We start from the raw sequence: 25,792 nt of genomic DNA, 5'->3' as shown, positions 1-25,792 counted from the left end.
CCATACTTTTGGAGGATATAAGCAGTTGGTTAAGCCCCATTTTCTTTTCGACAACCATACTGAATTGGAAACAATAGAAAGGCTTTGTATAATACTGTAGGGTGTTCACCATCATTATATTTTAAAAACCTTGTTTAAGAGTTGTGCAGTGACACCCCGCTTTAAAAAGAAATAAATACAGAATCTTTTTTTTCTTTTTTTAACTTCCTGAAAGAAAACAAAAAGACTTCTGAAGAAAACTGACTGTCTGGGCCTACCTGTATATTATCTTGGTGAGTCCCTGGGCACTCTTCTTGGGCCTTTTTCCCCTTGTTCTATTGGAGAACTGCTTCTTGTAGATTTCTATATGCCAGAAAAGGTAACTGTGTTCAGATCTGTGAAGAAGGCTCTTAAAACAGATGCAGAGATGGAATACTGAAGACTAGAGGAAGCAGGGATCCTGTGTAGAGGCTGACAGAAGGTCCTCAAAGGTCAGAAGGGATGAGGAAAGAATATAGGCAAATAAACCTCTTTATGATAGACTTATTTTAACAAAGGTACTATGTGGTTTCTATGGAAGCTTCTTGTGACTTAAATGATTTTTGCAGAGATTACAGTTACTGCAATTGATAAGAGATTTTAAAAATATTCTTTCATAATAGGGAAAAAATACTCAATGATAACCCAAAATTGATTGCTTTTCAGGATTAAAAAAAAAGGGGACAATTGGAATAATAAAGTAGAAATCCAGTGAATCTTATATAGAAACCAAATTAAATAAACCACTGGAGTCTAGTTTTTGATGACCCTGGTCAAGTGCTGTGCGTTTATGATATAGTTGAGAAAACAAATGCTGTGAAGTTGATTAAGCAAATTGCTTTAGTGACATTTGTTACTGAAAATATAATGGGGAAGTTGAATATAAAATGTTTAAGAGACATTATTAAAGACAATGAAATGAGATTGCTGTGGTTTCTTTTCAAGGTACATTGTATAAAGGCCTAGAAGTCGTTTTCTTTTTTGTGAAAGGTGGAAGTGAGATTTGTAGGAACAAATTCCATATACCCCAAGAGATATTTCTCTCTAGATACTTTCCCTTACCTCCCCCTTTCCTTTTTTGAGAACAGATCTAGAATAGTTGTTACTTGATTTTGGTTTTGGTTTTTTGGGGTGGTGGGAAGGAGAAAAAGTTCCCTGGTCCATAACTTTATTGGTATAGGACATTCTTGGTATGGATTCTAGTAACACATTGACTTTCCTATAACATTTTTGGGGATGGATGAGGAACAAGATATGGATTCATTGACCTAACTGCCAGTTAAAAAGCAAGTTTATATCAGTTTAGAACAGGGGTTTTCAAACTACAGCCCATGGGCCAGATGGCAGCTGAGAAGGATTATCCCTCTCACCCAGGGCTATGAAGTTTCTTTATTTAAAGGTCCACAAAACAAAGTTTTTGTTTTTACTATAGTCCGGCTCTCCAATAGTCTGAGGGACAATGAACTGGCCCCCTATTTAAAAAGTTTGAGGACCCCTGGTTTAGAACAATGGTGTCAAACATGGGATCAGCAAGCTACAAGGGGAGCAACACCTCCAAGATTAATATATAATTGGGAACTTTTTAACAAAATAAAAATATAATAAAATAGATGTTACTGTGTAGTTTTCCAAGTCAACATACAGCTCACAAGCTTCTTCGGTTTAGTTGTCCCTGTTTTCATGAAAGTTTGATACCACCACTAGAGAGTTATCTGTGGGCACTAAATGTTTGCATTATGGACCTGCAACCCATTTCTGTCTTATTCTGAGGCTACTATTCTTTCCTCTATAAGATACTGCCTTATATCATCTGTAACTCTGATAGTCTTAGGGGATTATTTGATGCATTAAGAAATAAAGTGAACTTGCTTATGGTCATAGAATTAGGTTGTATCTGTACAGAACTCCAAAGCCTCCCTCTTGCCCTCCTTCCCCTAGGTCCTTATTAAGGAACTTCAATAGGGACCCAAATTAACTGATGTTCAACAAAGTTGGGAACTTTTTTAGTGTAATGATGAAATATAATTTTTAAAAAAGATGCAATGAGGAAAACTAATAATTAAGGTTGAAGGCACTCTTTAGCCAGTTCTCGTTTATACCTCAAGTGTTAGGACTCAAGAAGAGAAGCAATATGATAAAAACGAGGGGAAAAAATGATTTACTTGGAATCCAAGAAATTTCAGGTTTATATCTCACCTCTAATTCTTAACTGAATGGCCATAGACAAGTTACTAAATCTTTCTGAATCTGTTTCCTCACCTCTACAATGGGGAAAATAGTAGAGCAGGGGCTCTAAAACCACAGTCTGGGGAGTCTGTGGCTTCTGTCTCAGAATTATGTTTTTAAATACATAAAAGTAAGTATATAAGGTTACAAAATAAGCTAAATACAATTGTCACAATATTTTTAATAGATCTCAGGTTTAAGAATCCCACTGTAGCATCTGTTTCCTGGAGTTTTTAAGGATTAGACGGGATGACATGTGGTAAAAATGCTTTGTAAACTTTAAAATTGATATCATTCAAACATCACATTTGAAAGGCCTGTTTTTGTCTGTTTGTGAACCTAAGAGTAGAGGTAATATATAGGTGACTAGATAGATTAAACGTTTCCCTAACACTTAGGAGTAGGAATGTGTATTGTTTCAATGACAATCTTAACTCCACAGACAGTGCAAAACAGCATAAAGGTATTCTAAGTGCTCCAACAGTCATTTTAACTTCTCCCTCTCTCCCCCTCTCCACCTTCCTTCTGGATATCTTATAGTCTTCCAACTTAGACCAGCAGCCTAATTATTTTGAACTTTACTAAAGAAAGGAAATAATTTGTATTTGCTAAAGAGGCAGCCCATTATTTTTCCTCTCCCTCTAAATTCTAGAGAGCGCCTTCTTTGATCCTTATTGTTCCTTAAAAGTTGTCAGGGAAGTAAAAGAACAGGGGCAAAATAAGCTGCCCAGATGTGCAAGAATAGAATCCTAGAATATTGGAACTGGAATGAACTTGAGCGATTCAGTATAGAAGTGAACCTTGTATTGAGGCAGAAAAACTGTTTGCAACCATGACTCTATTATTAGCTTTGGCTCTCATTGATCTTTGATCCTTAGTTTTCTTAAGTCTAAAATGAGGATAATATTAACAGCAACTTCCTCATAGTTTTGATAGAAGAAAACTCTTTATAAACTATATGGTGCAGTATATTGTACTAGGTGAAATGAGCTTTCTTTGAAAGGAAAAGAAGATAAATTGAAAAAGAATGCATTAGATATCACACTCAGGTTTTAGGGGAAGTGTATGGGCCAAGCATTCCAACTAATAGTGTTTACACAAGGTACTATGTAGGCCAGTGGAATTATTTTACACATTGGAAAAATGAGGCCTGGAAAAGTAACATGTTTCATCCAATGCCACACAGCTGTTTACTAATAGAACTAGAATCTATCTCTCTGTTCTTCCTATCATACCCTAACTTAGATATTTTCCCAGTTATGTTTACGTGGTGTTTTACATACGTTAGGTGGGTGCAATAAGTTGTAGTATCCTCATTTTAAGGATAAAGAAATAGAATTGAGAGAAGTTAAATGAACCTTCATTGTCATATGTCTAATAACTTTCAGAAGCAGAATCAGAGCCCAGATGTCTCCTGACTATGCAAGTACTGTCTTACTATACCACGTTTCCAATCCCATTTTGGAAATGAATGCTAGTTAAGGAGTGCTTTGCCAACAATTGTGTTTGCTCATATTCCTCTTTGCTTGAATTCAGTTAATTTTAGTTTAAAAAAAAAAAAGTGCCTTGTCCTTTTCTTCTTATCCAAATCAAACTGAATTATTCAAGAAACTTTTCCAAATCCCCAGGATGATATCTTCTTCTAAATTCCTATAGCACTTACAGTTTGTACCATACAGTTAAACAGTTGTGAATTGTCTAATACTATATTCAAGTATTGTTCATGTGTGTTCATCTTATCTTCCCACCTAGATTATAAGCTCTTAAAAGTTTTAGGCCATCATTTGCTATCTTTATAGGTTCTAATTATACCTTCATCTGTATAGCAGAGCCCGTCACTACTGAGCACATAGTAGGTGGTTTGATTGGACCAAGTATTCCAATTTAAATATAGCCATGATTAAAAATTTTAGATTCTAGTTCTGTTGCCAACTTAATTTCTACTAGAAATAAAAGGTCTTTTTTGTTACTATATGTTACTTTAGCACTTTCCCATTTATTTTCTTTTTTTTAATAGTTTTTATCTTCAAAATACATGCAAAGATAGTTTTCAGTATTCACCGTTGCAAAAACCTTGTGTTACAAATTTTTCTCCCTTCCTCCTTCCCTAGATAGCAAGTATTCCATATATGTTAAACATTTACAATTCTTCTATACATATTCACATTTATTGTGCTGCATAAAAAAAATCAGATCAAAAAAAAAGAAAAATAATTGAGGGAAAAAACTATGTTGTGATCCACATTCAGTCCCAACAGCCCTCTTTCTGAATGCAAATGACTCTCTCCATCACAAGACCATTGGAATTATCTTGAATCACCTCATTGTTAAAAAGAGCCATGTCCATCAGAATTGATCATCACATAATCTTGTTGTTGCTGTGTACAATGATCTCTTGATTCTGCTCATTTCACTTAGCATTAGTTCATGTAAGTCCCTCCAGGCCTCTCTGAAATCATCCTGCTAATCTTTTCTTATAGAACAATAATATTCCATTACATTCATATATCATAACTTATTCAGCCATTCCCCAACTGATGGGCAACCACTCAGTTTCCAGTTTCTTGCCACTACAAAAAGGGCTGTTAACAAACATTTTTGTACATTTGGATCCCATTTATTTTCAAAACTCACAAAAATGTTGATATTGGATCGCATTTTTGTTTGTTTGAATTTTTTTGCTTACAGTCTGCTAATTTACACTAACATACTTTATAGTAAAATTGCTTAACATTACTTACATAGTTCCTTCAGATCTTATTTTCTACACAAATATGAACCTATTATCTTATTTGTGGTAGTTTTTCTTCCTTTTTTCCTTTCTTTATAGTTACAGAGGAAAATAGTACTTAAACTGAATCCCATATATTTAAAAACTACCAAAAAGTACTTTGAATTCTATAGTTTTCCAAACTCATAGAAATGCTGATCCCAAGGAACATCTCTTATTGTTGTTTTTGCTTAGAATCTGCTAGCTTACAATAACATATTTACCGTAAAATCAGTTATTTTTATTAACCATAATAAAGGTGTATATTGTTTCTATAAATGAAATTATTTATAATTAAAATTACATTTATTTTCATTTGCATGAGGAACTTAGTATTTTTAAAGATTCTCTGGGGATTTTGTGAAATAAAAAGAGTGTGGGGGTATGCCTACCCCACATCCATTTTTTTTTTCAATTTTTTAAAGTGGGTCATATGTATTGTGTGACCATGGGAAAAACTATAATTTTGTTAAATAGACTTGAATTTTTAAAAAAAATTGTTGGTTAATTTTAGTTACAGATTTATGGGTTCAGTTTCATGAACATGAAACTTTTTTTTTCTATATATATCTTGTATTTTCTTCATGTAGATCTTTAATGCTAAATTTGCATATTTTAATCATTTTGTGTCCTCTTTTCAGATTTTCAGCATATATGTACCTAAAACAACATTTTCTAAAAATGTTTTCAGAAAAACAATATTTTCTAAAAATATTTTTGTTGATTACTTTTTTCTTAGCCTCTCCCCACATGCCTTGAAGTTCTACTATGTATTCTTTTAAATATAATCTAGTTTATCAGAAAGAAATAGTCATTTAACTAACAGAAATATTTGTGTTTACTTGCTCTTTAACAGAAATCATTTATTTTGAGGAGCTATCCACAGCTATAGTAATCCAATCCCTGCAAGAGGTTTGCAGCATTAGAAATTAAAAGAAAATATCATACACTAATAAAGTATCAAACTTTTTTCAGATTTTTTTTATATCTTATTTGATCATTTAGGAAATAAGCAGGGTAGACAGGCTTGTTAGAGAGTCTACATCCTATTTGTCAGTAGATTGATTGATACTTTGTAAATTGACATCTGCCTACAGCTATAGTTGCTTGAGGGATTAAAACTAGACTTGGTGCCAATATTCTTTCTTTTTACTAACTTTGTTGGGCAAGAGGAAGGGAACAAGGCATTAGGTTGACTTGCCCAAGGTCACATAGCTAGTAAGTGTTAACTGTCTGAGACCGTGTTTGAACTCGGGTCCTCCTGATTTTAGGGTCAGTGCTCTTATCCACTGCATCATCTAACTGCCCCAATCAATATTTTCTCAAACATGTATGACTTTTTTTTCAGCTTTTTCAGTAAACCACTTAAAGATATCTTCTAAGTAACAGTGTTTAAACTTAGATGTTGGTTGACATAATTACTATAATTAGGTAGGAACACTAGCCTATCAATCAACATTTAGGTGATTTACTATATAATGTGGAACAAACTAACTTTTCATCTCTATTAAAATTGTTCTAACAACTTATTGCCTACAGGAATATGTAAAGATAATTAGATTAAATGGACTTTTTGTGAATTTGCAGTATCTGTGAGTTTTTACTTATATCTCAAAATGAAAATGTTTAACCAGAACATTTCATCTTATTTAATTAAAGCCAAGAAGGAAGAAAAGAAAAGACATAAGTCATCGTCTTCATCCAGTGATTCAGATAGTTCAACTGATTCTCAGTCCTCTGATTCTTCTTCTGATTCGGAAAGTGCTTCTGAAGAAAAATCCAAAAAAAGAAAAAAGAAACACCGAAAATCCCGAAAACATAAGAAGGAAAAGAAGAAGAAAAAGAAAAGCAAGAAAAGGTTTGTGACTAGCAAATAGTTCAATTCCTTTCAGACACTGATTGAAATCATCTGATTGGTGATAACCTGATGTTTCCTTTTTACTAAAAAATATATACATGTTTGTATTCTTAAAATCATCTAAGGAGAAATATTTAATTTTCATAGCAGTTTCTCTGCATGGCACAAAATTACAGTTTTGACATTGCTAAGATGTTTAAAGAATTAAATTTTGAGACTTAATTTCCATTTTCTACAAATCCTATAATCCAAATCTTAAACCAGAACTCAAAGAAAAGGTCTCAGATTCACAGAAGGTTTAAAATTAAGATACTGAAGCTCAGAAAGAAGAAATGACATGTTCAGAGCCATACCACAAGTAGCAAAAGCAGAACCAAGTACTAAACCTGAGATTGTCTTCTTAGTTTTTATTCCAAGTTTTTCCTAGTACAACATGATTCTCTCCTACTTAGATTCTAGTTTCTTGGTTCTGTGGAATTTTATCCTAATAAACTTGAGTAATTGGAAAAGATTTATAAAAGGGTCAATAAGGGTTACTACTGTTAATTTCCACAGCAATATTCTTTATTTCCTTATTTTTTATTATTATTTTTACATTAACAAGAATTTCCTTGTTCTTCCCAAATTCCTCTCCATTGGGATGGGGACACATTTGTGACAAATATGCGTAATCAAGCAAAAAATTCTCTCATTGTTCATATCCAGAAAATGTATGTCTCATTTTGCAACTTGAGTTTATCACCAGTCTGTCACAGAATGTTACATTATAATTCTTGTTTCATCTGTGGTAGTAATAGTGATTATGACTGTATTTAGGTTTCATTCATATGGATGACAAAATTCCCTATACTTATTCAGCTCAGCATCTTCATTGCAAACCAGTCTTAATTGCCTAGAGATTCTTAAACATTATGACGTTCAGTTCACAAGGCTAGTATGTTTTTAAAAACAAGACTTAAATCTAGGTGTTGGTTCAAAGGTGATCCTCTTTTCTTACTGCAAATATTAACTCTGAGGAACAATTTTCCATCTTGCTTTCTCTGTTCTGTCCCTAAGAAGGGACAGAATTTGGCCTAAAATATTTGCAAAATTTCTAAAATGTGAGAAAGAGAACTTAATTTCTGAATTTTTGCTTTTTCTCCCAAAAGATTTATAAATCTAATTAGAAATGACCTCTGAAATTAACTATTTTGAACTTGAAGACAATCATCTTAATACTTAAAGAATGGAATACCAAGGAATTGATGTTGAAAGCTAATGGGAAAGTCTTAACTTAAAAGAACAGTATGTCAGAATTTTGGATAATAGTATTTTATGGGGGAGGGATAACTTTTTTCATGTTTTATTTTTAGGATTTTTGTTAATCATGATACCCAACAATAACAACTTGTGTAGTAACTGTTTAGCACATCCAGCTTTTGTGTGTGGTATATATGTGTAATGTGTTTCCATCTTTTAATTAAGTTCTTCTACTGAGAGTGAAGATGAAAGCCCTGAAGCACAACCACAATCTACTGTCCGTCCAGAAGAGATCCCTCCTATTCCTGAAAACAGGTTCCTAATGAGAAAAAGCCCACCTAAAGTAGATGAGAAAGAGAGAAAGAATAGAGAAAGGGAAAAAGAAAGAGAATGGTAAGTAGTTATGGGTGGAATATGCTATCCCTTTTATATTGTGTATTAGAAGAAAATCTGGTTTTGAGCCAGATTTTTAAGAAAAAGATTTTATTTCTGTTATACTTTAAAAATACTCATAGGATTTTTTAAAAGCATTGACTTACATTATTATGCTCAGAAATAATAAGGTTTTAATTAAGTCTTAATTTACCTTTAATAAGATTGAACCTGATTTAAGAAATTTCGAGTACTTTATAAGTTTCTTCGGGGTGGATGGGGTTATGCACGTGCATGCACATGTGTATTTATTTTTTAAAACTTATTTGGGCATGTAAAGAGAACATAGTGCTTATAAATCATTTTTTAATGAATGTTTCATAAACACCACTACTAGGCCATATATTTCAATTCAACAAATATCTATTGAGTGCTTACCATATATATATACACACACACACACACACACACACACACACACACGGTATTGTGCTAAGTACCATATATACACAGGTGACTAAAATATAATATTGGGAATTTAATCAGTTTGTAATTGTGTCATAAATTCAGAATATGCAAAGTTCTACAGGGGTCTGAGGTCTTAAGTGAACAGCTATGTTAGGAAAGGTTTCATGTCATTTTACTTTGAATGGCAGGATTTCTGGAGACAAAGGAACAGGTTGGGCATGACCTGGCATGGGAAGGAATAAGGTATATAAGGCAACATTGAATAATCTAGTTTGACTGGCTAATGGATAATGTTCAAATAAATGGGAGAGATTACATTCTAAAATCCTACAGCCATATTAATAAAGCTCTTTTTTTTGGGGGGGGGGAATCCAATAGTTGATGTCTATTGGATTGATTGGGAGTAGTGAAAATTGTATTTGGTTGGATTTAGGGTGATGGTAATACTATATTAAGTATTATTCTTTTTTTTCTTATCTATGGAAAAAGATTTGGATATCTTGATTTCTGAAGTTCCTTTCAGCCCTTAAATTATACATTTGTATAACCCAATGCAACTGATTGGTTTTGAGAAAAAAATTTTAAATGTTTTGTCCAACTTAAAACCAGTTTTAACTAATAAATAGAAATGGGGGAGTTGGTAATGAGGAAGAGTTCTGTTTTGGATATGTTGCATTTGAGGTGTTAACAGGATATCTAAGAAAAGATATAAAAGTAGCACCTGGGTTCTAGGACTAGGGATAGATTTGTGAGTTATGTACATCAAGATGAGAATTGAAGCCATAAGGAATAGATGAAATTATAGCGGCAGCTAGGTGGCGCAGTGTATAGAGTGAGTACCAGCCCTGAAGTCAGGAAGACCTGAGTCCAAATTTGATCTCAGACACTTCCTAGCTGTGTGACCCTGGGAAAGTCACCTAATCCCAATTGCCTCAGCAAAAGAAAGAGAGAGACAGAGAGAAAAGAAATTGTGAAAAGAAAAGAAGGCTCAGAACAGATCCCTTAGGAAAATTCCTATTTATGTAGACTTTAAGGAAGAGGGGCTTGCGAAACAGAAAAGAGATGGTGGAAAATCAGGGCATTATTGTTAATTTCATGGGCTAGTGCATTTGAATATAGTAAAAATTGCATTCTGGTTTTTTTGTTAAGCTTTTTAAAAACTTATTTTTATAGGACATTAAATTTAGAGTTACAAAGACTCTTTGCCACCACATAATCTGAGCTCTTCATTTTACAAAAAAGAAAACAAATTATAAGAGGTTGCATGATTTGCTTATGGTCATACAGGTGATAAACAATAATGTACTTAAATTCAGCTTGTGTTGACTCCAGCCTTCTTTACACTGTACTACTTATTTTGAGTGTTGAAAGTTTATAAGAATACAGTACACTATCTTGTAGACTGAAGAAACTACACTATAGTTTTATTTATTTATTTTTATAAAGTTGTGGTTTTCAACTTTCTTTTTATTTCTAGTAATCCATCTAACTCCCAGTCCTCTTCATATCAAAGGCGACTTCTAGTCACCAGATCTGGAAGAAAAATTAAAGGAAGAGGACCAAGAGTAAGTGTATCTTTTCATAGGAATCTTCTTGGAATTTTTCCTTCCTTGATTTTCATTATGTAGTATATGAAATTTGTGTTAACAAAAAAAACTTGTGTGATTTGCTGGAATTAATTTTTTTTAAATAATGTTTTTTGGCAGATTATGATGTTTGTGTCATAAAACAAAAGTGAAAACTTACAAAACATATACATGCAAATTATATGTTCATTTGCTTAATAACTTACAATTTGAGAACAGTCTTTTCCTTGGTTCTATGGAGTGCCAATATAAGAGGCCCTTAGCTAATAAGGTATTATATAAAACCCACTCTTCATGTTCTGATATCCCCAAATCATACACAATATATTTAATCCCAGGAGTTCCACTCTGGACCTCGAACCTTAGAATCTTTTTTTTTTTTTTTTTTTTTTAAGCATAGCATTTAAGGCATTAACTGTCTAATATTAAGTCTTGTTTCAACACACTCTATAGTCTTTGAACTTTTAAAATCACCTATATTTTGGTGGGGGAACATTCTAATGTTCTTTTGAGGATAATAGTGTATGAAAGAAGTATTAACTTGAACATAAGAACTCTTTTGACTGCCATTTTTGTGATTTCAAAATATTTCACTTTCTTTTCTCAAGCGCTATCGAACACCTTCCAGATCCAGATCACGAGATCGGTTCAGGCGTAGTGAGACTCCTCCACATTGGAGACAAGAGATGCAGAGGGCTCAAAGAATGAGGGTGTCAAGTGGTGAAAGGTGGATCAAAGGGGATAAGTAAGATTTTAAATTTCATGTTATAATTAATATTTCTAGTAGCTTATAGAATAATTTCATTTGGACTGTATTAAGAAAAAATCTTTCATTTGTACATGTTAATATTAATTGTGCCTTCATTTCTTTTATATATCTTAAAATAATGAAATTGGTACTTATTACAGTTATTTTGATCTTATTAACTGACACCAAAATTGTTCTTAATATATCATTTCCTAAAGCCTTCAATTTCTTCCTTTTGTAGGAGTGAATTAAATGAAAACAAAAAAGAAAATCAAAAAAGTCCAGCAAGAGGAAAAGAAAGAAAATTATCTGAACACAGACATATATCAGAAAGTCCAAATAGAAAAGGTGAAAAGGAAAAGAAAACAAAAGACCATAAATCAAACAGTAAAGATAGAGACACAAGGAGAAATTCAGAGAAAGATGACAAATATAATAAAAGTAAAACAAAGAAAAGGGCCAAATCTAAAAGCAGGAGTAAAAGCAAAGAGAAGTCAAAAAGTAAAGAAAGAGATTCAAAGCATAACAGACATGAAGAAAAGAGAATGAGATCAAGAAGCAAAGAGAGAGATCATGAAAAAGCAAAAGAAAAAGAGAAACATTCTGATTCTCGAGGCAAAGAACGAGAAAAGAGCAGAAGTAAAGAGAGATCTAAGCGAGCAGGGTCAAAAACTAATGAACATGACCATAGCAGAAGTAAAGACAAGGATAAAAGGGCCAAGTCAAAGAGTAGAGAACGGGAAGTAACCAAAGGAAAACACAGCTCTAATGGCCGGACAAGGGAGCGAAGCAGAAGCAGGGATAAAGGAAGAAGAGCCAGATCTAGGAGCAAAGATCGAGATCGGAGTAGAAGCAGAGAGTATTATAGGAACAGAGAGAGAGAATCCCGGAGAAGAGCAAGATCAAGGAGCAAAGAAAGGAAAGGAACACCAGAAAAATCTAGAAGTAAAGATAGGAGGAGGAGGAGAGAGTCCAGGAGTTCAGGGAGAGAGGAAAGTCAAAGCAGGAATAAAGAAAAAAGTAAAAATCAAGAAACAAAGAGTTCACATAAAAAAGAGAACTCGGAGAGTGAAAAAAGGCACTCCAGAAACCACGATAACAGTAGCCGAGACAGCAGTAAAGAGAAAAAAGGTGACCGAGATCAGAGTCCAAACTCAAGAAAACAAAATAGTAAAGACAGAGAATTAAAGTCCTCTGCATACAAAAATAAGGAAGAAGAGAAGACCAGATGCTCATTAGAAAAAGAAATCAACCAAAAATCAAAGAGTCAAGAAAGAGACCATACACGTGGTAAAGATAAAAAATCTGATCATGAGTCCAGCCCTGGAACTGATGAAGACAAAAGTGGATGAGTGAGGGCCTTGAACTTTCTATTTCCATTTTTCTCTTTAGGTTTTAGAGACTTGCTGAAGAACATCCCTTTTTTTGTTGTTGTTTTCCTCTTCCTTTTTGTTTTTGGGGTTGGTTTTTTTTTTTTTTTTTTTTTAATGCGGACTTCATTAAGTTTGATCTTTTGATATTCTACAACCTGAATAATTTGTACTGCTAAAGTTTTAATAAACTTGAAATGAGAAAAACACTTTTGTGTAATATTGTGTGCTGTTTAACTCTTTCGTTTCTCTGTTGTAGCTGTCAGCCAAACAGCTACCATATCAATATACATCTTGATCTGTTGGATCAACCTGTTAGAAATAAATACAATTGTTAATTGCAATAGTATTTTTTATAAAAGTTTGCACTTCTCATGTTTTAAATATTTTTAAAAGCCATTAAATTGAAAGGAAGTCATACTGATATTTCTGATTACATTTTAAGGGAGAGTTGTTACTGATGTAAATCATAGAAGCTTATAAGAGGATTTTTTTATTCCAAGAAAAAAAAGTGCTTATTCTATGATTTTCTGAACAATTGTTTTTACATTTTGATCTTATAACTTGTGCTTTAAATACACAGAAAAATGTCTGCTTACCTATTGTATTTTACTTTACCTGTTTCTTTGTATTTCAAGTTGTGTATGTGTAGTTCATCTCTTAAGAATATTTTCTGTACTTTTTTTTTTCATTTGTCTTATAGAAACATCAAATTAGAGTCATTTTTATTCTTTAGAAAAGTCATGCTTATCTGATCAGTTGATATAAGTAAAAATATTCTTGGCTTATTGTTACAAATCATCAGGCAAAATCAATACTTGGGAAATAGATTTTAAGTGGAGTTTTTATATATAGATTGTCCTTTTTTTAATTCGAGTAGTCAGAGTTAGTATTTAGTAACATTGATTTTCTATTTCGTTATTTTCCATATATACACAAACTCTTATATGTTAGTCTCAGTCTAATACAACATTGTTATATTAATTTTTGAAATTTATCCTAATTGGCACCACATTTGGATTAGTTATTATAACTCTGCATGCTTTAAAAAGGCCTAGTTCTTCATTAAGTCTTAGAAATTTAAGTATTAAATGGAAGGAATTTGTTCTGAACATTTTTCTTAATGTAACATTAACATCAATACTACATTTTTTAAAATGGCTTTAAACTGTCTTGATTATAAATTTAGCTTAGCATCTATGAAATGTCACACAGTTCAGAAAATTGCAAAATTGGATAGCACCATTCAGATATAACCAAAAGAAAGTTTTGAAGTGGAATTTTTTTTTTTAAAGCTTTCTCTTCTCAGTATATGACTTTTCCACCTATTTCTTTAAGAAAACACTGACTAACTAGACAAACACAAAAGTGATTTCATGGGGTGGGGGGGTGGGGGCGTGGAGAAGGGGGAGAGGTTTAGAAAAGCAACCATCTCCTAAGACTAATTGGAGATTTTTATAATTAAGATAGTATCATTTATATTCTTAATGCACCTTCTAAGTAAATCATTTAACTTGAATAATGCTTTTTATGCTTAGAAAAGCAATGTTTAGTATATAACACTAGTTGTTAAGCTTTAATAAAAGAATAATGCTTTTTGCATTGGGTAGTCATTTAATGATGTACACTCAGGAGACAACATAATTGCTGTCTCTTGGAAAGAAGATCCAAAACAGATTTTATTTGGGTGGTTCATTCTGATGGGACTTTGGGTTTAATCCCATATCATTGAAAGAATTAGCTGTTATTTGACATAAATCTAAAGATTACATTTAAATAATGTTTGTTGTGAGTTTAAGGTTGTTAGATGAAAGGTGATACTTAAAGAGGGACTTGTTTTCAGTATGATCAAAAGATAGCCATTCCAAATTTAAAAAAAAAAAAAAAACCTTAAAATAAAATAGGTTTATTCTTGTAAAAAATATAGCAATCTTCATGTCGTATTTAGTGTTTTTAAATGCATTTTACTGCAACGTTAAAAATATATATTTTGTGAAAGTTTTGGGTTTTTTTCTTCATAGGGCCTTTAAAAGGTATTTTTTAAACTGAATTTGCGGTGTTCTTGTATTTAGTAGTAGTTTTACAGAAACAGATAAATGGAAGAGACTTTGGCTGTCAGAGTATTATAAGTTAGGTATGTTATTTCTTTAGCAGTGAAAGAATAAGGGAGAAAAGACAATCAGTTGAATTTTACTTTCAGAATTTTAATGTCAACATTCAAATAAAAAACTGAATTCTACATGCTTTATACATGTGTGAGTCATAAGAGAATAACATTTTCTTGTATTGAAATTCTGATTTTTTTCCCCTTCTGTTTTGAATGTTATGTATTGTGATTTGTTTCTTTTTATACTTTATAACATTGAACATATTCAGTTGTGGTTTGCTATACAAAAAGCTATTGCAGTTTTTGCTGTTAAATTCATTTCACAGTGGTTGCTGCCCAAAATTACAGTTCACCTAGAAGTAGATTTGATTAGATGTCTTTTTTTCTAGTTGGATTATATTATTTTAGGCCATTTGGTTGTTTTATTAGAGTGATCCCTTTATAAATATAATTTTGGAGTTTTTAATGATACCTAAATAGATATAATGTTGTTACTTCTAATGAATTGGTTCTTTATAAAGCCTTGAATTATTGGCCACATAGATTGATGGTACTGATTTGTTAATTTATGGTGTCAAATCAATTCTGTATGGAGAAATTATTTTTGAAAAATTTATTCATTGAATTTGTACATTAGTGGTTTATAAGTACCTAATTGAAGTGCTTAAAGAAATTATACTAAATTGATGTAATAAATCTGAATTTGGACATAGTGATTTTGCAGTTACCCTTTTTTTTTTCTAGAAATAAGCAGAACTTTTGATCATAAGCTTTTTATTTGCATTGTTAGCAATTTAATGTGGAATAGCTCGATCATTAACTGACATTGTAAACATACTTTTATGTGTATATATATAGGGAGAGATGGAAGAGAATGGTACAGATCATCTTCATGCTTTAAAAATTACATTGATTGTTGTGGTTCTGATATTATCTTAATTATAAAAATAACTTCATTTTTCAGGTAGCTCTTCTAGTAATTTCAGACAGTAATAGTTTTATCATACCATGAACTTCTTTTTAAGCCCCTCTTAAAGAAAATTATTGTGGTTGCCTTTACTAAAAATCATCCTTTTACCATTAGTTTTTAAGTTGTTCTAATTTAATAGCTACAAGTAAACACAAATAATGTCTTTGCATCCCTTTATTTGGCTTACCAATTATATTTTAGTTGGATGGTAAAACGATCATATAGATAAATCCGCCAAGAGTTTTGCACTCTGTTGTGAGAAGTCTATTTTTCTTACAAATATTTGTGTATGTTTTAAAGGAGAAAATCTTTTTTCAGTAATGTTAAGAGTAAGAGAAGTTATTGGATTTTTTGAGCAAATATTACTGTTTCCAAGCACTGCCCCCCTTCCCTTTGATGTATATAGCTTTTTGGGCAAATGAAAAGGAAATTGAGTATTTGGGTAGATAGGTTGAATGTTATCACTTTATGCGGCCACTCTGCTTGTTGAAAGAAAAGTATAAATGAAGTTAATGCACTTCATTTTACAACTCAGAAGTCACTGTGATATATATATTTTTTAATGCTAGAAACAAAACTCAGATGAAAAGTTAATTCAAAAGCACTGCTTCATTTATTCTAGCAATTGTTAAATTGTTTTCTGCACACTGCATTTTGCAAAATTTAAACTCAAGTGTATTATTAACTTTTATAGTTTAAATATTGTATTAAATAAATAATATAATAAAGTAGTAGTTTGTCATTTTTCTTTTGCCTGAAATCATTAAGACCAGGAAATGATGCAGAGGCTAGTTTTAGAATTTGATTTGGAGACATTTTAGAATCAAATGCAAATGTCTAATTACATTGCTTTGTTACAGTGTATGTATCAGCCTCTGAGCAAATAGTTAAGACTAAAATGGAACATAGAATAACAAATTTGCATTATTGTATGTTAGAAGGTAACAAATTTGCGTTATTGTATGTTAGAAGGTAACAAATTTGCGTTATTGTATGTTGGAAGGTTTACTTTTTAAAATCAGTTCAGATTTTGCAACATGCAGAATGCCTGCAGTAAATCTTGCATCCGTGCTTGACAGTTAAAATCTTATCTTTGTAAATCTATATAAATGTTGCTGATTTGTATGTAACATCTACTGGTAGCTATTTATAGTAAAGCTCCCAATTTATTTGAGAAAAGATATGTGTTTTAGTATAAATAATGTGGGAGCCAGCTAGTCACTTAAAATAATTTGTGACAGCTATAGAGGTCTAGAGAAAAATGTTCTGATCATTAAGTGCATTTGTATGTGTAACCTGGAATGTGTTAACTGGTTATTTTATTAATCCTAAAATTTTGAGATTTTTTTTTAATATGGCTATTATGAACCAGGAGAAAATGTAAAATGTGAGCACTTAATATTGACTGTGTAACTTGTGTATTAAAATATTTTCAGAAATATTTACTGCTTTTCATATTTTCACTGACTTTTAGTTTTGTTTCCCGACTTTTTAGCAATCACAATTTATAAGGTGCTCATCTACCTCTTCTTGCTCAAAGTATTTCCCCTATTCATGTTTACAAGTCTACAAAAATTTTAATAATGTTACCCATAACTTTTTTTAATTGAGGGTTTATTATGTATTTGGAGTAGCAAAGTGGATTGTATCATTGTGGCTCCTACTTTTTCACACAGTTATGGTTATCAAATAGTTACGGTTCTTATATTAATAAGCACTTAAATGCACATCTTAAAAAACTAGTGTTGGAGACAAGATCTGACCCCTGAACTCAGTATGATAAACCCACATTTAAAATGATTCAAATAATTACCAAATTCACTTATTTAAGACCACAGAGCCAATTTAGAATTTCATGTTTAAGGTGGTGGTACTCATTAACCCTTTAAAGCTAGCTTGTAGAAAGAGTTGCTTTGGTGTTTAACAAACTACAGTAGAGGGGATATATTTCTCAATATATTTTTACTTTTACATTTTTTCAACACCTTTATTTTAAAGGGTTCAGTTACTTTTATCTATTCCCTGTTTGTTTTTTGTTTTTAAGCTAAAGTTTGTTAGTATAATAGGATGCTATTTTAAGAAAGGTCAAGAACCACTTCCTACATTCATGTTTTTAATACTAAAAACTAGACTTATAATTGATAAATACAACTTCCTAAAAGTAAACTTAATATACAAATGTAAGTAATTTTACAAGGAAAAAAATCATTCATTTCATGTTCCAGGTCAGAAGTCAAAGATTAGAGTAATACCTATTTGTTTAAAAAAAAAATAGTAATTTACTTTTGTAATATAGCATGATGGGTAAAATCACAAGACTGGGTTTAATTCTTTTCCATGTGTAGTGTCAAGGGCAAAACAACACTTTGGGGCCTCGGTTTTCTATAAAGTTGAGATACAATAATCCTTGTATTAGTTACTTCAAAGTACTTTATGAATCCAAGTTACCAGGTTTATAGATGTCCAAAGAATGCAGTCATGCAGTTGATAGTGGAAGTGAAAAGGGCACTGGATCCAGAGGACATGGGTTCAAATCCCTGTTTGACTTCGGCCAAGTCATTTAATCACTGTGTGCTTCCATTTTATTGAATATAAAATGAGGCTGAATTGATGAGATGATATGAGTTAACTTCAGTCGCAAATCTATGGTTTTATTTTAAAAGTGGGGGGATATTCTAAGAGTTCCATGAGTTTTAAGTAGATCTTAGTGTCCAAGATGATCTACCAATACAACAGTTATCGATTTTAAATGTATTTCAAGTGTTAAAAAAAAAAAAAGAAAAGAAAAGAAAAGAAAAATTACAACATTTTCCACTAGGTTTCTGACCTATCCATTGTATCACAATGTTTATCATTGCAATTGCTATCCAGATGTTTCACTTGTGAATGTTCTAATCCATTCCCACAGGAATATTACAATCTAGGTCAATTAAGATAAAAACTTAATTTTATTGCTTGGGGGAGAGTTTTTTGCGCTATGTACAATCTTTTACTTTCACCTTGAAGATTGTTCCTTTAAAACACGTGCTTAATCTGTATTTGTTATTTAATAGCTGTGGAGAAGTCTTTCTGATCTCTGAAAGGGATAAAATGTGAATATGTTGTCTAACCCATATAAGAGGGTATAGGAATCCTTTGAGCTTAGCATTTAATTATCAAGTCTCACTGAACGCAGTCATCCTGATTGAGAGGTATCAATTGTCAGTAGGTTATAATAACTAAAAACACCAGAATATGGCATTTTAGATAATAGTTAATGACTCAAACAATTATTTGACATATATGTTACATACATAGTTCTTTTGATAATTGCTTCTGATTTTTTGGTAACAATACAGGACTTTTGTTTTTCTAGGTCAGTTCATTGAAATGGATAGAGACAAAGAAACTTGGTTTTTGAAAAGATCTAATAGTTTCTCACCCACTCATTTGTAATGTATTTCAGAACTGTGAAGGCTTGTGCTTGAAAAATTGAATGCATTTGAAAAGCTATTTACTATTTACTTATTAGGGTTTGATCTTGATATAATGTGATTTGAGTGTTTTTAAAATGTCATGCTTTGAGTTTATAAAAAACAAAATGTTATTTTTAAATAAATGTACTTAAAGCTTAAAAGCAAAAAATGGGGAAAACAGGATTTAAAATATAAAGCAATAAATTTCCAATTCAAGAAAACTTATATAATAAATGCCACATGAGTTCGGAGCTGTCTATCTTTGTTTAAGGCTTTTTGTTCTCTCATATGCACCCCCATCCCCAAGAAGGTTTAAATAAGTGCAGATGTGTGTGTGTGTGTGTGTGTGTGTGTTTTGTTCTCTCATATGCACCCCCATTCAAGAAGGTTTAAATAAGTGCAGATGTGTGTGTGTGTTTTTTGTTCTCTCATGTACCTCCATTCAAGAAGGTTTAAATAAGTGCAGATGTGTGTGTGTGTGTGTGTGTACACACACACACACGATATTGCTAAATACATTTCCTCAGAAAAATTTTTAAAGTAAATTTATATCTTTCTATAAAATTTTGGTACTGAATACCAAAGAGGCTGTCATTTCTCATCAAGTTCATGTCTATTACAATAAGCTCTCACCATTTTTTTCACATTAGTTTGAGTGTTAAAATCTGTGCCCTTCCTACAAATTATCAGTACACATATAACATACCTACATGACATGCTAGCCAGCCTTAAAACTTTACTGCAATACAAAGTGTTGTGGTGAGAAATCTTGTAGTATGGTAAGAGATGAAATTAGGAAACAATTGTACAAACCAGGTTGCTTCAGAAGATACTTCAACTCATAGAAAAATGACTTAATTAGTCATGATAATAGTGGTAACTTTTATTATCCATAATGAGTATAGATCATGAACCACACTACGATCTATACTAATTATGTTTGACAAAAGTAATACTGAGAAGCAGGACAGAATGGGGTGAGTATGGTTTTTAATTTGGAAAACTTAGACACTCAATCCTTTTTATGATCTGTTAACTGGGATTCAGAGCAGCCTAGGGTGCTTTTACATGAACAGGAAGATAGGCCACTGCATATCTCCTGAAATTTTTAAAAATCACTAAAGGCTACTTAATTGATTTTTTTAAAATGATTTGCCCAACAAACTTCTAACTGTATCGGGACAAGGAGTAGGCAGGGCAGGTTTCTATCTCCTTTTGGGAGGAGGAATTTGGAACTCTGATCTAGAGATCTGAATTTTGTGGTAAGAAGATAAGAATTCCCTGACTTGAAACCAATTTATATTGAGAAGGTTCCAGATTTTTTTGGTGGTGGTTTATTTTTTGACTTAGATAAAAGGGATTATTCTTTGCCACGCTTGGTAGCCAGCTTTAAACACTAAATGGGCATTGCTTCAAGTCGTGGCATAATAGGCCTGATGTGGTCTTCTTGCAGAACAAAGGACAAATAATGAGTGAATGGGCGCAATTAGTACAAGGTTGTTGGGGGGAAAGGGGAAACAGTAGCAATGAACATTCTTCAGTTGTCAAAAGTATCAGAAACTAAGCCCCCCAAACTGAAAAGGAAATGGTATTGATAATCATGCCTTCCAGTATTTAAAGCAAATTTTAAAAAGGTAGTAGGCTGAAAACGTCAATCTACACCTCTTTGCTTCCCCTTCAAATTAGCTGTAAGGTTAAGTCACTTAAGACCTTTATTTTTTAAAAATATTGTTTATTACAGTTTTTTATTTTCAAAACATGCATGGATATTTTTTTTTCTTTTTCTTTTCTTTTTTTTTTTTTTTTGATAACTTTTTATTGACAGAACCCATGCCAGGGTAATTTTTTACAGCATTATCCCTTGCACTCCTTCTGTTCGATTTTTCCCCTCCCTCCCGAGATGGCAAGCAGTCCTTTACATGTTAAATAGATGACAGTATATCCTAGATACAACATATGTGTGCAGAACCGAACAGTTCTCTTGTTGCACAGGGAGAATTGGATTCAGAAGGGATAAATAACCCAGGAAGAAAAACAAAAATGCAAGCAGTTTATATTCATTTCCCGGTGTTCTTTCTTTGGGTGGAGCTGTGTCTTGTCCACATGGATAGTTTTTTAATATTGATCCTTGAAAACCCTTGTGTTCCAGTTTTTCCCTCCCCTACTACCCCTTCCCCTAGATGGCAAGTAATGCAATATAAGACCTTAACTTTAGAACTTAGTCCGATTCCCAATCTACTAGTCTTAGTTCTTTAAAATTAGTATAATCATAGTTTTTTTTAAAAGACTTGTACTTTTTTTCTAATGTTGAAAAGGAAAGCAGTTGTTAGTAACTAAAGCCAGAATAAATAAACTGGAAAAGGCAATTTATTATTCTAGTGGCCTAGAAAAGTATCTTACAAGAAAACTACCCTGTATGATGATTCTATGACCTTCAAGGCAATACAATCAAAGGATTGAACTTGATTATCTCTAAACTTTGGAGCACTAATGTGTTTTATGATTCACTGTTGATTTAGAAAAAAATTAAAAATGTAATCTTGCAACTGGAATTCTGTTCAAATTATTTGCCTGAATGGGAATCCTCTGCAACATCTCAGTCATACAACCCTCTTTTAAAGACCAACATTGCTGAAATATTCATACCCTCTCTGGGAAGGAGAACATTCCTCTTCAGGAAAGTTCCAAGTATGAGAAAAAAATTTCCCTCTATACAACAAAAATTTGCTTCTGCAATTTCTACACACTGCTCTTAAGCTACCTGAGGAGCAAAGCAAAATAAACCTGATCCAATATTTACATAGCAATCCTTTAAATATTTGAACACTGGCCTCCTTTAGTCTTTATTTGGTTAAACATTCGTGGGTCCTTTAAACAACCTTCATATGAGGAAAGTGATTTTTTTTTTTAACCTCCCCAACTGCTTGAATCTAGACAGGTTCTAGCTTTTCCCATGTCGAACTTAAACTAATATACCCACTTAATACCATTGTAACTTTAGATAAGCCAACTTGTCCAGATGTAAAAAATATAGGATAGTTTTTGAATTTATAAATCTGTAAGTACAATACTTTAACTGCAATCTGACAAGGATTAAATTAACACTTTCATTCTAGACATGATTTCTAACAATTAGCATAATACCTTATTAGCTTTTTGGACAACTATGATATTGTTGGCTATATTATTTTATATTGTATTATCTAGCTCATAGTCCACTAAAATGCTCAGGATTTTCAGACTGCCTTCTTGTTGAAGAGAGCTAGAACTGATTTCTCAACTTATAGCTTGAGCATTTATACCTTGAAAATGGGCAAGTCTACAAATCATGGTTGAATTCATTGTCTTCTGGGTTATCTGGACACAAAGTGACAGGGAAAATTGTTGATAATGTAGCATAAACAAAAGTTATGCATCCTTTCCCCCCACCCCCAATAAAATGGTGGTTATTCTTTGCATGCCTCTGTGGAGTGTTTTTTCTATCATTTTCCACTCTACTTATGTGGGTGATTTGAAGAGCCCAAATAAAAGTAATATTTTTTTCCCATTTTGTTATGGCCTAACTATGACTGATAGCTGACATTAATAAACAGCATACATTACCTCATTTGAGCCTTGTAACAAACCTATGAAAGATAACTTCACATTACACAAAAAGAGGAACTTGAAATTCAGAAAAGGTTTCCTTGCCAAGGGTAACATAGCTATTAGATATCAAATACAAAATAAGGACCTGATTTGATTGAAATCTTGTTGATTTCAAGATTAACACTACATTCAAAGGTAGCAGCATATCATAGAAGGAATCCTGGATTTGGGATTTTATCCAATTCTATAATAACATCTAGATAGTAGGCATTTTTCATCCATTTCCTGATAGTTAATATAAACTCTGGAATTATTGATCACATTCAGGAGGATCGGCAGTATCTTAAGCTTAACATATCATCTGCAAACAAAAACATCTGGACACCCTTGCCATCCATGGAGAATCTTTCCATTATGATTGTTCTGGAAATTAGCAAACACTTTTGGCAAATGTACATTTCCCTGTTTTGTTCCTTGATTGATGCTGGTCATTAGAAGGGTTATCTAATAATGTCTTTGTTGCAGTTCTCAATTTTTTCAATTTCAACTTGCCCAGAGACACCTTATGATGGAGACCAGCATTTTGCTGTACTAAATCAAATCCCTTTTGTTAACAAAAAAATATTCTTTGAACATTTGGGTCAATTGTGTTATCAATGCCCACTTATTGTCACATTTGTAAACTTCATCTAAAAAGATTTTATAGAGATATGGAAGTAGGTGTATGGGTTGGTAGTTATGTATTAGCTTAATAAATGTGTTTCTGAGTTTTTGACATACTCAGATATCATGAGACTTCTTCCCTCAAATTCCTTCAAAATTGGAAAATAAAATGAAATTATCTTTTCTCTGAAAGAATGTACACTTTAAGGGAGATGGAGGAGAAAAAGATAAGACACAATATGTACAAATATAAAAATGCTGAGGGTAAACAATTGGAATTAAGAAAAATCCTCTTGTAGAAAGTAGCACTTCAGAACCAGGAAAACAATTGTACATGGTAACAGCAAGATTATGTGATAATCAACTATGATAGACTGAACTTTCAACAATAGAAATCCAAGAGAATTGTAATATATTTGGGATAGGAAATGCCATCTGCATCCAAAGAGAGAACTATGGAGACTGAAAGTGTACTGAAGCATATTATTTTCACCTTTTTTTCTTTGCTTTGTGTTTTTTTTTCTTTTGTTCTGATTTTTCTTTTACAATATGACTACTATGGAAATATGTTTAAAAATGATTGTATTTGCTGTCTTGGGGAGGAGAGAGGTAAAGGAGAGAGGGAGAAAAAATTCAGAATTCAAAATCTTTCAGAAATGCATGTTGAAAACTTTTTGCATGCAATTGGGACAATAAAATACTATTGAAGAGCTAGGGTGGAGAGAAAACTGTAATGCCAGAGAAACTGAGGCAAGATAGAGATTAGAGAGTTTTTAATATTTTATTTGAATTTCTGTGAGGGAGAGATTGTCTGTGGGCAGAGCAGAATCCATTTTGCCCCCAGGGCTGAATTGGATTTTTTGTCTCAGCATCGCATGTGAGATTCCAAGGATTTTTATGGGGCTCTAGAGAGCAGGGGACACAAAGGTGGGGAGGGGGGGAGGGAGTAGAGTGAGTACTGATGAGCAGGAATTTCCAGGAATGGACCATAAATCCAGTTCTGACAGGTTGAGGGGTGAGGACCATAAATTCTTGCTAACTTGGGAGGACTTAGAGTTAGGATGTCTGAAATAGAAAATCTCCCCCTTAGCTGAGATTAAACATTTACAATTTATGACCCTAGAGTAGCCAGCCCCAAGTTATATCAATCCTAATAGGAAGGGGAGAGGGGGGATTGAGGCAGAACAATAAAAGGAAACTATGGCACAATAGCACAAGCAGAGTTTTAAGGGAAGGGAAATATTCTAAGAAGAGAATTCTAGGCATAGGGCAGCCACTGCAAAGGCATAGAAATAGAGTATGGATTGTCTTGTATGAGAAATAGCAAGAAAGCCAGTAAACAATAAGAATTGAAAGGTAGACTGGGGTCATGTGAAGTTTAAATGCCAAACATTTGGGTTTGTATTTGATCTTCAGGGTGGTAGGAAGCCATGGGAGTTTATCAAGACAGGGAGTGATCTGGTTGGATCTTTGCTTGCTAAAAAAAACACTTCTCATGTTCCTTTGCTTATTCATTATCTTGTTATGTTCCCTAATACAGATGTGCCCCAAGGTTATGTCCTGAGCCTTCTTTTCTATCTTTGTGATCTCATCATTTCCCATGATTTCAGTTTTCATTTCTGTAGATGATTCCTAGATCTAGGTATACAGGCCAATTCTTTCCTAAGTTAGCCAAGTATCTCTTGATGCCTTTTAGATATTTTAGACTTGTATTTCAAACTCATTTTAGCTGAATCTCCTTTTTTTCCCCTTTTGGTTTGATTTACAGTGAGAAAATCATTGTATGATCCAATTCCTTCAATTCATCTATTCACTGTTCACTGAACAAAGATCCTAGAGTATGGACAGGTAATTTAATATTTATGTTCAAAGCAGAACACTAACTTTTACCTAGAAATTACTGGACTCCTACTAAAGAAGAAAGCATCCATTCTTTTAGTTACCCAGGTTGGCAACCTCAGTAGTATTAGTAGTCCATCCCTCTCCTCATTTCTCCTCTTGCAATCTTGCAAATACCCTATTCTCCTTAATTACATTGCTACCATCTTTTCAAGTCCTCATCAATTCTCACCTGGACTATTACAATGGCCTCCTAATTGGTCTTTCCATTCTGACCCCTTGAGTTTTTCATGTCTATGAAGAGATAGGTCATCTTTAATCCTCTAGAATCATTAGTTATTGCATTGATAGGGCTTAATTATTCTAAGTTGTTTGTCTTTACAGTGTTAAACACTGGTTTGTTCATTTGACAGAAGTTCATATAAGAACTATCCTTTCATATTTTTAGGCCCAATAATATTAAATTCAAGAATTATAATTTGGGGCAGCTAGGTGACGCAGTGGATAGAGCATCA

General features: G+C 32.6%; 1 protein-coding gene and 1 long non-coding RNA gene across 3 annotated transcripts in view; both read left to right on the top strand.

Annotated features, from left to right (window-relative positions):
• The window catches only part of PPIG (peptidylprolyl isomerase G), a 70,504-nt gene extending 57,640 nt beyond the window's left edge, over positions 1-12,864 (top strand). For both annotated transcript variants that reach the window (XM_051986205.1, XM_051986206.1), the window contains exons 10-14: positions 6,674-6,872; positions 8,337-8,504; positions 10,429-10,516; positions 11,146-11,282; positions 11,527-12,864. In XM_051986205.1, coding sequence (XP_051842165.1) covers positions 6,674-6,872; positions 8,337-8,504; positions 10,429-10,516; positions 11,146-11,282; positions 11,527-12,637 — 1,703 coding nt within the window. In that variant the 3' untranslated portion in view covers positions 12,638-12,864. The remainder of the gene's footprint in view (positions 1-6,673; positions 6,873-8,336; positions 8,505-10,428; positions 10,517-11,145; positions 11,283-11,526) is intronic.
• Positions 12,865-14,075: 1,211 nt separating this feature from the next.
• Positions 14,076-19,444, top strand: LOC127554571 (uncharacterized). Its single transcript, XR_007952013.1, has 2 exons — positions 14,076-16,673; positions 16,705-19,444. It is a non-coding gene; the product is annotated as an uncharacterized LOC127554571 (long non-coding RNA).
• The last annotated feature ends 6,348 nt before the right edge of the window (positions 19,445-25,792 follow it).

The sequence above is a fragment of the Antechinus flavipes genome, chromosome 3 (genome assembly GCF_016432865.1).
Source record: "Antechinus flavipes isolate AdamAnt ecotype Samford, QLD, Australia chromosome 3, AdamAnt_v2, whole genome shotgun sequence".
NCBI lineage: Eukaryota > Metazoa > Chordata > Mammalia > Dasyuromorphia > Dasyuridae > Antechinus > Antechinus flavipes.
The sequence above is the reverse complement of the archived record's forward strand: the minus strand, read 5'-3'. Positions and strand labels throughout refer to the sequence as shown.